The sequence below is a fragment of the Parasteatoda tepidariorum genome, chromosome 8, assembly GCF_043381705.1.
Source record: "Parasteatoda tepidariorum isolate YZ-2023 chromosome 8, CAS_Ptep_4.0, whole genome shotgun sequence".
NCBI classification, from domain to species: Eukaryota; Metazoa; Arthropoda; class Arachnida; order Araneae; family Theridiidae; genus Parasteatoda; species Parasteatoda tepidariorum.
Genome location: NC_092211.1, coordinates 36,141,986 through 36,155,322, shown reverse-complemented (window position 1 = coordinate 36,155,322; position 13,337 = coordinate 36,141,986). Strand labels below are relative to the sequence as shown.

The 13,337-nt window shown below is 30.0% G+C and overlaps 1 protein-coding gene across 1 annotated transcript in view; it reads left to right on the top strand.

Annotated features, from left to right (window-relative positions):
• LOC107451366 (uncharacterized) overlaps nucleotides 1-13,337 on the top strand; it is a 62,118-nt gene that overhangs the window by 27,337 nt on the left and 21,444 nt on the right. Inside the window, exons 12-15 of the mRNA XM_071184632.1 lie at nucleotides 2,790-2,944; nucleotides 5,653-5,733; nucleotides 9,711-9,840; nucleotides 11,150-11,181. Of these exons, the coding sequence (XP_071040733.1) occupies nucleotides 2,790-2,944; nucleotides 5,653-5,733; nucleotides 9,711-9,840; nucleotides 11,150-11,181 (398 nt within the window). The remainder of the gene's footprint in view (nucleotides 1-2,789; nucleotides 2,945-5,652; nucleotides 5,734-9,710; nucleotides 9,841-11,149; nucleotides 11,182-13,337) is intronic.

The following is a 13,337-nucleotide window of genomic DNA, read 5'->3' as shown; positions in this document are numbered from 1 at the left end:
CTCGAAAAACACTGAAACTATTTCAAGGATATCATCTTCAGTAACATTGAATGGATTTATGAAAAATCTTAGAACGGGTTCTAATGTTGCAAAATCTTCAAATCTAGAAGAAAACTCTTCTATTAGCTTATCTATAATTTCTAAATATGATGTAGCAGTAAAATTTTCATTATTCAAATTTAAACTCTCAACAGTCTATTTTATGTTTGGGAAATATGATGATGATTTTTTCAATAAATGGGATTTCAACAACACTAACTTGCATTTGAATGGATTTACTGCACTAATCATGTCAGCGATATGCTGATTTTTCCCTTGTATTTTTAAATTTAATTCATTCGATTTTGCCGTTATATCTGTCAGAAATCAGAGGTCGATTAGCCTATCCTTATTTTCTAATTGCTCGTAAAATTCGCCTCTTGATGCAATAAATTCCTTTATTTGTGGCAAAAGCATGATAAACCGCTCAAGTATTTTACCTCTGTTCAGCCACCTCACTTCAGTATGTAAAAGAAGATCTGTGAGCTGAACGTCCTCATCTTCTAAAAGTAATTTAAACAATCTGTGTTGCATAGCTCCCGACCTTATGGAATTAATCATTTTTGTTACTATCGTAAATACGTGTTGAAAACCGATTGTTTTTGCGCATAACATTTCCTGATGTATGAGGCAATGATAAGAAATAAATTTCGGGAATAAGGAATCCTGCCTACATAAGGCAATAAATCCTTTTTTCTTACCAGTCATCGCTGGTGCCCCGTCTGTTGTAATTGACGAAAACTTTTGTACAGGTAATTTTACATCTGTTATATACTTTTTAAAAGTAGAAAAGATATCTTCTCCTCTGGTGCTTCCCTTTAATGGTAGAACTTTAAGGAATTCTTCTTTTGTTGTAAAATCAGAAAATACCATCTTCACGCAAATTGCTAATTGTGATATATTTGTCACGTCTGTCGATTCATCCATCTGTAACGAAAAGAAAATACAATTTTTCATATCATTTGCTAATTCTGCCTCCAAATTCTCCGCAATTACTTCAATTCTTCTAGTAACAGTTCGTGCTGATAATTGCAACGTGTTTATAGCTGAAACTATTTCCTTTTTATTTTTAAATTCTTCAAAAAGTGAATCAGCAGCTTCTAACATGGCTTCTTTCACTAATTCTCCATCTGTAAATGGTTTTTTATTCTTAGTGCCATTTATTCAAATGCGATATGACGCGATCGCTGCTGCTTTATGTTGTTGCACTGGTTTAGAAAAAAACTTTGCTGGTTAGTTATTGAAGATTTTAAAGAAATAATTTTTTTCTTCTAATTTCAGAGTTCATTGGATAGTCACTATCAAAATTGGTATGAACGGTCTTAAAATGTCGTTCAATGTTACTTTTCTTGGGAATCGCAACCCTATTATTACACAACAAACAAATACACTTCCCTTTGAAATCAACGAAACAATATAGATGTTCCCATTCATCGTTAAAATAATATGTTCTTTTTTTTTACATTTATCCATGAAGGGTGTAAAGACACAAAAAACTAGAACTATAACAACTCTATTTTAAAAAGAAACACAACGTTATTAAACTTAACAACGTTTATTATTTAAAACATAATGAAAGCATAGCAAAGAAGCATTATACCAAAGATAAACAAACAGAAGCTCAAACATAAAAGCAAACTGAAACTAAAACGACAAGTTTCAATACAGTCACAGTTAACCTAGCTGATGCGTCAGAAACTGCATCAGTGGCGAAACTAGATCACCCATCCAAACTAGATCACTGTTTAATTTAGGATCCAGTTCATCGCTTTCAACAAAGGGTTTTGAAAGAAAAGAATTATTTCGGATTACTTGGTAGTTGTAAATGCACGGTCTACGCGTGGTCTATTCGAAATACGATCACACACTAACAAAAAATACGTGCGTGTTATTAGATACGCTCAAGGTTAGCAAACTGCTAATCTATGCACAATCCTAAACTCAACTGACTACTTGCTGTATATTGCCGTTTGATAAGAGTAAGTAAATCGCTCTGGCTATCATGCATTTACATTAGTCCAGCGAGGGCGCATTAAAAATCGATCGGGGACGCCATGGCGCCAGTGGGCGCCGCGTTGCCTACCCCTGCTCTACATCAATGTTTTTTAAGTATCAGTGCCACTGCCTGGTATGCCCTTGCCCGGTATATTCTCCTCTCTCAGTTTCAATCACGCTTGCTTCCTGGCAACTGGTCCTTCCAGCCTCTTATCCCCTCTTGCTCCCCCCTCTCTCAGATTTCAGGGGCTAGTCAGTGTACTTCGTAACTTCGAGTCCTTTAAAGAATTATTACTTAAATATTAAACAAGCACACATATTTTGTGCAATTCATTATTTTAATTTAGAATAGTTTTTTCTGTTAAAAATATTTTTTATTTTAATAAAATTAATTTATTTTGAGGATCAAAGGAAAATTTAATTAATGTTTATAACTAAGAAGTCCTATAATCTAGTTAAAAAAATTTCTTAAAAAATAAATAAAAGCATAAACATTGTGAACGATAAAGATTAGTAAATTTTGCCCTAGAAGAAAAATTGATTCTTAATAAATATTCCAAAAGCAATAATCAAAGCTACTTCTAGTTATAAGTGCATTCCAAAAATTCCAAGATATTTAATACCATAAAGAGAAGTGAATGATTTTACACTTTATTTATTTTATATGAAAGGATTTCTGAAAGATCTCAGGATTATATTCTTATAAACGATATTCCACTTTTATTCTACTAAGAAAATTCTGTTCTTTCTTCTAGTTTTTCGAACTTTCGAAGGTGAGATGAATGCAGTGATGAAAGAGCTGTCAGCGATTGAGGATTTAAGGAACATTGAAAATGCTTTTGATGATGAAGAGCCTTACATTAATCTCGAAATTCTACAGGAAAAGACGCTTTTCACAAAAGGGCCGAGGGTACTATATTATTTTTCGCATTTCTTTTGATTAAATTTAACAAGCTTTATTTTCACGACTGCTAAGGTTCAAAATATTTATTAAAGATGTAGCTTGAATTTTAATTAGCTTCTCTAAAAAATTAAATTTCTTAAAAATCAATTCCATATCACTTTGCTTTTTATGCTATTGAGTCATCTTATGCCCATCATTATTTTTGGTCTCATTATTGCATGGTTATTTCCATGGTATATACACGGACAATAATTAAGTTTGCATTTACAAGTTGTTCTCTCAAAAAGCTTAAAAAAAAGAACTATTTCTCAGAATGACTTAATATTACACATGAGTATACTCAAAGCTATGATAATTATCAATTTATTTATTATTTTGGGAAAGAAAAAAAATTTAACCGACATACTGTTACTTTATTCATTATAAGATGCTAAAAAAAGATTGTATTAAATTTTAAAATGCAAACTGAAACACGTAACGTGAGCATCTCACAGAAACGTGTGATAAAAAGGCGTGAAACATTATCACTAACTCGCCTTTTCTGTATAACAGCTTTTCCGATTAAGAGTCCGATTTTTCAATAACATATAGTCATGAGTCATAGAATAACACGAACTGCTTGTTTCAAGCTTTTTGATTCAAATGTATTGATTGGGGCTCACGTTACGTTTTTCAATTAGCATCTTTAAACAAGCATATCTTTTAAAGCAATAGTTTTAGAATCTTATGACGAGTGTAGCGCTATCTACAGATCATTTTTTGAACTCTTTTCTTTAGCAGAACAATTTTCTATTGTAATATGTATATTCATGTGAAATTTAGACTCATCATGAGCATGGGTATCTTTTTTAAAGCCTTTTGAAAATGCAATTTAAGGCCTGTAAACGTCGCAAAATGAACAGAAGGATACCATATCGTGTCAATATTTTCTTTTTTTCTTCCTTAGTTTAGGAAAGGTTTTGTGTAAATTAGGTTTCATTATCACATTTTGATTTTTTGATATATATACAGCATGTTTTACTTCACGTATTGCACCATTAACTTACGATCAATATACCGTTATATTTACAATTTAATATGACAACATAACATGATCTGCTAACTTTAATCATGCAGCTGATAATTCTTTTTAAACTTAGGCACAGAAATGCAACACGGATAGCTTCATTATTTTGTCTCAATTTCTTTTATAGATCCCAAACATTTTATTTTATTTCATATGCTGCACTATTATATTTAGTTTCAGAGAATTCTCAAGGTCATTGTAACGCAAATGAAAAATACTGTTAACATTTTTGAAATTTATATGAATCATCCTTAAACAAATCTATTATTACATTATAATTGTTTGAGTTATCCAGCACCTTCATGGACAATTACGTTATTCCCATGCCTTAGTTTCCTTCCTTGATCTTTTCAAAGCTATAATTACATGCTGCTTATAATTATTTTACAATTATAGAAATATTGCTTTCAAGAAAAGCTTTTATTGTAATAACGCAATTTTTCAAATGTTGAACAATATATTTTTTTTCTACATGTGTCCCACCATTATTCTTGCCTTTATACCTTTATTAGTTCCAGGTGAATCTACATTGGGCTAACATTTTAAGCTAAAATTTCCAACTATCAAATTCAATCCAATTTTGCATCCCACTCTTATAGGTTTTCAACACGTTCTTTATCATCATTAATAAAATTAATATTTTTCTTATCTCTTGAGATAGCTTTGAAGTGTTTTAGTTAAAAAAATTCAAATATCTTTTGATTTTCAGCAATATTTTTTAAATTTTTTTAAAAAGCAATGCAGATACCACTGCTTTATAAGCAGGCACTAAATGTTTCAGGAAACTCAAGTCGGACGAAACATGTTTTTGAAAAGACACACCTAATTTTAAAGACAATGATGTTTCAGTTGAAAAATATTGCATCATTGAGAGATTAAAATAAAAGTAGACTGATTACGCTATTAATGAAAAAAATAAAAACTAATCCCTATTCCAATTATATTCAATCTGTGAAACTTAGTAAATTTATCCTTTATAAAATTTTTTTCTAAGTTATTTATTTTCCCAATTAGCTTAACTTCCTTAATTATTCTTGTGCGTTAATCAATGAAAATTTTTCTTACTTTTAACATTTAACTAACTTAAAATGTTTTAAATAAAATTTAATTTTTGAAATTTCTTACAAAATCTATTCTCAAAATAATTATTTTTGTTAAAGGAACTGTTAAATTTCTTTTCGGCGATAATTATTATATTTAATTATAAATTCTTAATGGAATTAAACAAAAATCAAGAATAAAATTTCATCCCAAAACAATAAGTCAAGCTAAACGAAGTACAAAAGTAAGTCACAGTAAGTCAGTCCTCTTTTATAAGTAATGAAATATATCCAAAATTATATTATAACTATAGTATTTTTGATACTGTTTCTAAATTAATTGAATTGATTATGATTTTATAATTAGCAAATTATTGTGTATATACTGAACTATCAAGAAACTATAAAAGCAGTTTTACCAAAAGACGTTTTCAATTTATAAAAATACAATAATTTTTACTTCATTAGAAAATAAAATTTCTAATTTGCCAGAAAAAGAAATTGATATATGTTTTTAAAAAATATTTAATAAACATACGAATTTATTTTAATTGATTTTTAATAGTTAAAGTTAGATTGGTTGTTTAAAATTTAAATATTTCTTATAGAATTTTTCATTAGTTTTTCCTGGAAGAAGCTGGCTGTTTGCAGGAAATCTTTCTAAGATTGAAGGGAAGCATTATATCGAGGTATTATTTTTGAGCTATGCATTTTTTAAAATGTGCATCATTGTTCCACAAACACAGATCTTAAGTACCTATTTAAATAATTTTTATTTGAAATAAAGCAAAAAAAGAAAAAAAACTACACTTATGGTTATTATTTACTACAATTGCATGAAATTTTTCAATTGAAAACTATTCATAATTTAATTTTTTTTCAAATTTAATGTCCGAAATTTGTGTTAATTTAGTAGAGGCAAACCATTAGATTGGTTTTAAGTTAGATTTGCAGATAGTTATATTTCAATGATCATGTATCAAGACTTGGATAAAGATGAAAAAGAACACTCTAAATTGCTTTGTTACTCACTCTAATAAAAAGAAAGTAACTCATAGTTAACGAAAGAAAAATTACAACTTTACAACGTATGGTAAGGAGCAAAATTTTGAGACGATATGTTTCTCTGTTGAAACTTTTTCTGCATGCAAAATTTCTTAATGATATGAATTAATAATTTGTAGCTTTAGTTATTCTGCATGGGGAGCAGCTAATAATATACTTGAAAATTTTTAATATAATAAACACCAAACGAGAATTTAAAAAATTGAAATCAAAAGTGTTGATATAATGCAGTTTTTCTAAAATTTTATTGAAATTAATTATAATATATGAATATATACCAAATTTTTAATACTTCGTTGCGTATCCTTTTGCTTTTATGAAAGTGGCACACCGCGTGGGCATGGAATTTAAGAAACCTTCTGAAATGGACATTCCAACTGTAGATCTTGAAGGAGTTCTGCCTTCAAAGAATGCTTCCATGCCCCAACTTTTTTTTGATGAATTCCCAAAGGCGTACTATTGGATTCAGGTCAGGTGATAAACTAGGACGATTAAAAGTTTTTACTTTCTTTACAATTAAGTTAAAAGTTTTAACTTAGGTGTAAACCAACAAATCTCAATCGGGAGCATAGGGTTATTTCAGGTATTTTGCCAATAATCAGGCAGAAACTGCTTCTGAACTGACTACACATGGTAATGTCTCCCTGAAGAAACTGCCTTGTTGTCAGTGCTTTCTATTCTTTATTTATATTTTTGTTTGTGTGTTGGATTTTTGGTGTTTTTTCGACGAATTCTGATGTCTCTTACTGTCCTTTTCGGTCACACACACGCACGCACGCACGCACGCACGCACACACACACACAGATATATATATATATATACACACAGTCCAGTCACATTAATGTGACCACCTGTCAAAATCCAGAATAACCACCTTTGGCAGAGTAAACCGCTACGAGACGTGCAGGAAGAGAGTCAATTAGGTTTCTGAAGGTGTTCACTGGGATGTTGAGCCATGCCGACTCCAGTGCCGTGGCCAGCTGCGCTAGATTACGCTGTTGAGGATCCATGGAGCGAACAACCCGATCGAGGTGGTTCCACAGATTCTCGATTGGGTTTAAATCCGGTGAGTTTGCTGGCCAGGGGAGTACGGTAAATTCATCCTGGTGCTCTTCGAACCATGCACACACACTNACAGCAATAAAGTAAAAACAAATTACCCTTTGTGTAAGTCATTAGTTATGATTGTAAAAGTATTTTTTGATTAAGTACACAAAATGAGCTAGAAATTGTATTTAACAGAAAAATAACAATCCTCTATCAATTCCAATTCCAAAACAAAAGTTAAGAGAGAATCCATAGGAGATACTTAGTAGGTACACCGAGAAAAAAAGTTTCGTAAAAGCGACTACAATATGGTAAAATTCGCTCATTTCTGGATCTATGGGAGCCCCAAAATACTCTATAATTTTTACCGTTGCTCTATGTATTAATTTTGTTAAAATTAACAATAAAATATGGCTCTATGATATTTGATAAAATTTAGTAAATGGATAAATTTTAATATATTTATCATGATACCTCAGAACAAAGCAAAAAAACCAGTTATTCGATTAAATTTACTTATCGGTTTTATATTTTTTATTAAATGTCAAGTGATGAGAACTGTAATTTAATAGGAACGGAAAAACTACAAAACGAATGGTTGAAAAACCGCATATTTTGTTTGTTTGTTTTTGCTTTATTAACTAGAATTATAATTTTTTTTAACTTGGTATGTTATAGCAAGGTTTACCAGAAATTTTTTCTTTGTGTAGTAAAATCAGGTGTACAGTATTCAAAATAAAAAATGAAACACCTCGTTAATTTCTGCTCAAATGATCAGATTATTGCAAACTAACTGTCGGTCTTCATGACTTGAAAGAATATTCATTAAATATGTGTGGGAGATAGTGCAGCATAGGAGTAAATGATGACGATAATTTAATAAACATAACAATTTAATAGAAATAAAAAGATACGTAGAAGGATATAGCAGTTAGCATTATTGACATGTCTCGTGAGAGCTGCGTTCTCGCAGTGGTCTCCGGAATGCATATATATATATATATATATATATATATATATATACTGAACAAAATATATTTTAAAGCACATAACTGTCGTTTTAAAAATTATATTAAATGATAAAGTAACACTTGATTAAAAGAATTAGGGCGAATATATTACTGAAAATGTGCTTGTTTTTAAATGAAGTACTTTTGAAAAGAAGCCACTAAATTGATTCTCATATGCATAAAAATATGCGTTGTCAGAAAACAAACAAAGAACGAGTATAAGAAATAAATAAAACTCCAGCAGTTAATAAAATTAAAACAGTTCTTGGGACAGTGGAATTCAAAAAATATAATAAATCTTATTATTAAAAGAAGATACTTCTGAGTTAACTTTCTAATTAAAAATAAACTATATCTGTATGTTATTTTATAAAATTAAAATAGCAAGCAATTTTTTATACGTAATTTAAATAAAATTACTGTTCATTGTTGATAACAGATGGCGCAAGATTTAAAATATTTGAAGGACGTATTTTTATTTCTTTTCATTCTCGAAAATGGTTGCTAGAAAAGTGAGAATTGCACAATTTATTAGTAAATTGTCATGTATTAGTAACTTTATTCATAAAATTATAGGAGAAAGAAATATGAAACATTTCATTTGAATAGGATTGAAAAAAAAGAAGTCTTTTTTTCCATTTTTTTAAAAAATGCGTTTAACTTTCTTTTTTGAATGATCTTTTTATCTATAAAATTGTCAGATTAAGATGAGATTTTATTTATTCATCTAAAATTTATTACTACACAATGAAACACATTGAATAATGCGTAAACGCAACTTTCGGTTGAAAAAAATATTATGATATTTATTTGTCTGCATTTTAATTTAATAATTCTTTAATACGTAGCGGCTTCCTACAAATAATAGTTCATTGAAAAAAATGTTTCTATATATGTAATTGAATGAAATCGCCCATTTAAATTGTAATTATATAATATTCGTATGCTTTATTTTTATCATTGCAAAATGCACATATAATAAAAAAAGATCTAATTTTTAAAATATATTTGCTATAATTTATTTCATCCAAATCAAAGTTTTCAAAGCTTAATTGTACGTTACTATGGTTTAGTTTGAGCTGAAATATGATGGGGCACACAATATATTTTTCTGAGGGCGTAGTATTAGCAATTAAAGACAATCGGACATAGTATATATGCATGGTTAAATTTAACTACAAACTATACTATGAAAAAATTCCAGATGAAATTACGGTAAAAAATATCGACATTTAGCATGCCAGTACATCTTACCGTAAAATTGTATGGTAGAAAAGTTAATATATAGTAATATTTATAGTAATATTTATAATAATATTTACTGTAAAATCACTGAGATTGAATAAATATTACTGTACTACGGTGAAAGTGAATCAGTATTCAAATTACCAGTATTTTTTACCACGTAAAAAGGGACTAAAATTCATGTTTTGCAACTTTCACCATTTTTGAAAAAAATTAAGAAAAATGATGAATGAATTAAGAGAAATTATGAAAAATGATTAATATACTTTTGATTAAAACATTTTATTTTATTTTATAGTATTGGGCTATTTTGTTGTCGGATTGTTTAATTCTAGCAAGAAGGACTGAACAAAGAGTACTACTAATATTAGAAGAACCTGTTCTTTTACGGTCCATTTATCAAGCAACATTTGATGTGAAAAAATGTGGTAAGCCATTTACTATTAATTCATTATAATTCATTATTACAATTTTTAGTCATCCTTAAACATGAAATTGTCATTCTTAAACATGATTTTTAAACATTATTTGTTCTAATTGTAAATAGTGAGGAGCGTATAGTAAAATCTAAATGCGATTCCTTGTAAAAAGTTTATTAAGCAACAGCAAAAGAATTGAAATTCATAAAGATTAAAAAAAAACAATAATAAAAAAATATTTTTGACATTGGTGGAGATTTAGGTAATTGCAACTGGAAAAGAAATGAAGTGATTATGCCTAATCATGTGATTTAAATCAGATTTAATTGGATAATAAAACGTCACGAGCTTTTGCAAATTTGATTGGCTTCTGAATGGACAAATGTCATGATTTGCCTAGGATGACGTCACTTTCATGGATCCAATTGTGCTCGTGTTGGTGCCAATGGCGAACTATTTTCGTGTGAAAATTGTACTGCAGTCGATAGAATATTGTATTCATTGAAGTTAATAGATAATTGTGTCAAAGTGAATATTGTGGTGATATATTTAAAAAATAATTGCGTTTATGTGAACATTATTTTGATTTCAATTGAGAAATCTGCTAATATTGTTGTTGTCCTGTTCAGTAGTGCAAGGAAAATTAAATTTGTTCAAAAGTATCTAAAACAGCTTTGGCCACATCAATAATCTCAATGGAATAGAGGAGTTGCTGCGGAGGATCCAGATGGATCCTGAAGAGCTTTGCCAATATGGCTGGGCAATCAAAGACATGGTTGGGAGAGAGTTCTGTGTCGATGCAGTGAGGACAACTTCTGCTGCTTCGATGGCCATCGGGAGATATTTTCATTCCCTTGAAGTGTTTAGTTCTAAATCTAAATCACTTCCAAGAGTAGTGCAAATCTGCTAATGTAAATATTATTTGTCTGATGCAAAGTTCGCCTGAAGGACTGAATTGTAAAAAACATTTCTTATTCCATTATAAACTCGGGGTAAGGTGGGGATTTCTTTTTTAATTATTTTAATTATTATTTCTTAAGTGCATATATATTTATCAAAAATTAAGTTTTAAATACCCTGGTCTATCTTGGGTTCCATAGCAAGAAATATCTAAATCTATATCTAAATCTATCTATCTATCTATAATCTATATCTTATATCTAAAATGTTGCAATGCATTTTGAAAATAGTTCTCATTCAACCTGTTAAACATTATTGAATCGAAACTCATGAACTAGAGAAATATTTTTGAAAAAAAAATTAAATTTATTACTTGCTGTTGTCGTTGTGAAAATATAAATGAAAGTTTCCTTTTCAGATTCTGAGTTCCGAATACTATTTGCTGCCGAGGTAAGCAATTTAAAATAAAATAATATAAAAATTTATCTTAATAAGTTCCAGTCATTTGAAACCTTTTATTTCGTTAGTGGCAAACATTGGTGACTCTTTTAAACATTTTTATTTTATAAGAACTTACATTCTAGTACATGTTTTCAAAATACATACTCAGCAAAATGTTAGACTTCGCTAAAAGTAGAAACTAAGAAGAAGAAAAAACTCTAGCAAACTTGCATTTAAAAACTACCTTTCTCAATTCTTTAATATATTAATGTAAATTGAAGTAAAGTTACATAAATATAGGTTGATTTACAATAGTTCTGCGTTCAGTTTCAATGTGATATACACTGTTAGAATTTTCATTCTAAAATTATGGTAAAATAACAGGCAGTCGTCTGTCCATCCGATTGACCGTAAAGTTTACGGTGAAAAGAACATTTTTTACTTTTACGGTTTTGAAACCGCTTTCAACTAGCATGGTTATAAAACCATTATAACAAAACATATGTTTTTTCAACCATTTACAACTAGCATGGTTTCAAAACCATAAAAACGAAATTTAACTGGACATAAGATCTAGGCTTTTTGTTAGGTAATGGGCATTGGGGAGTGCAGTATACTGGAAACTCTTCATGTGTTGAAAGGAATGGAGGAAATAATGTGGTGCAAACGTTAGGACTGCAACCCCAGTTTTGTCAGTCATGAGACTGACAGATTAGACCTCTCGGCTGGAATATGTATGCTACTAAGTATGCTTTGGAGAAAAGTAAAATCAATTTAACATCAACTACATGTACTTTGTTTTGATATTAATTTGACGATAAATTTTAAGTTTAAGCAATTTTCGGATCATTAGCTATGTTAATTGAGGGCTTGATATTAGAAGAAGTGACCCACGTTCGAATAATGGCAGTTGCTTATAGATTTGTATGTTGTTCTCGTATACCGGTCATAGTGCTGATAATAACTTTAAGTTAAACTGAACTTTAGTGTTAAACTGAAGATTGGTAGAAAACATTTCCATCAAGCTAACTGTGGAATATTTTGTTATTTTCGCCCCTTTAAAAGTCACATGAGAGTTTGTGTAATTCAAAAATGACAAGTTTAAATTGATATTTGACACGTAGCTATTTTGTCATCTATAACTCGATCAAAAATGTATAGTAATAAATTTAAATAATATGAGTCATATATTCAATGCATGTATTGACTAGTAACCACCTATAAACATATACACCGAAGAGCCATTACATTATGACCACCTGCTAATAACGTGTAGGACCACCTTTAGCTCTCAAAATGCAAGCACCACATTGATTCCACAAGGTGCTGATAGGTAATCTGAGGTATCTAGTACCAAGCGCTCACCAACTGGTCCTGTAATTCCCTCACATTACGAGGATGTAGCGTGGCAGCATGAATTTGGTTTTCCAAGTAGGAAAACAAATGCTTAAGGTTAAGGTTAGGTGAATTTGGGGGCCAAGACATGACTTGAAAGTCACTGGAATGTTCCTCAAACCAATCCATGACGATTCGACCCTTATGACATGGTGCATTATCCTGTTGGCCACCATTCCCCGCAGGAAAAACTGTTGCCATGAATGGGTGAACCTGGTCTGCAACTATGTTCAAGTAGCTTACAGACGTCAGGGATTGTTCTATGAGGATTATGGGTTCTAATATGCCCCATGAAAACATTGTTCCTGGGCGAGAAACCATGAAAACCTGGGCGAGCCCATTGTTATAGATGGAAGGTGGTCATAATGTAATGGCTCTTCGGTGTATAAATGTCAATAAGTAAAATTGAACATTCGTATGTGCAAATGCCTCCATAGCGTTACTCTTTGTTCTTGAATACATCGATACATTACTAACCTTATTGAACAATTTTAAATATACCTTATAACTATGATTTAAATAAAATACAAAATTTTTAGCATTTACCAACATACGTGCATATAATTTTTAAAAAATAAATTACTTAACTACTTCTAATTCCCCTTGAAATATATCTAAGAACACAATATTTAGATATAATTTTAAAAACAAGTTTGATATCTTCTGTTATAAAATATGTATTTCCAAATTCTTTTGTAAATTTAAAGAGTTTTACATAATTTACTTTCTCCGAGTACCTGGATGACCCAGAAACCTTTAAAGAGTTTTAT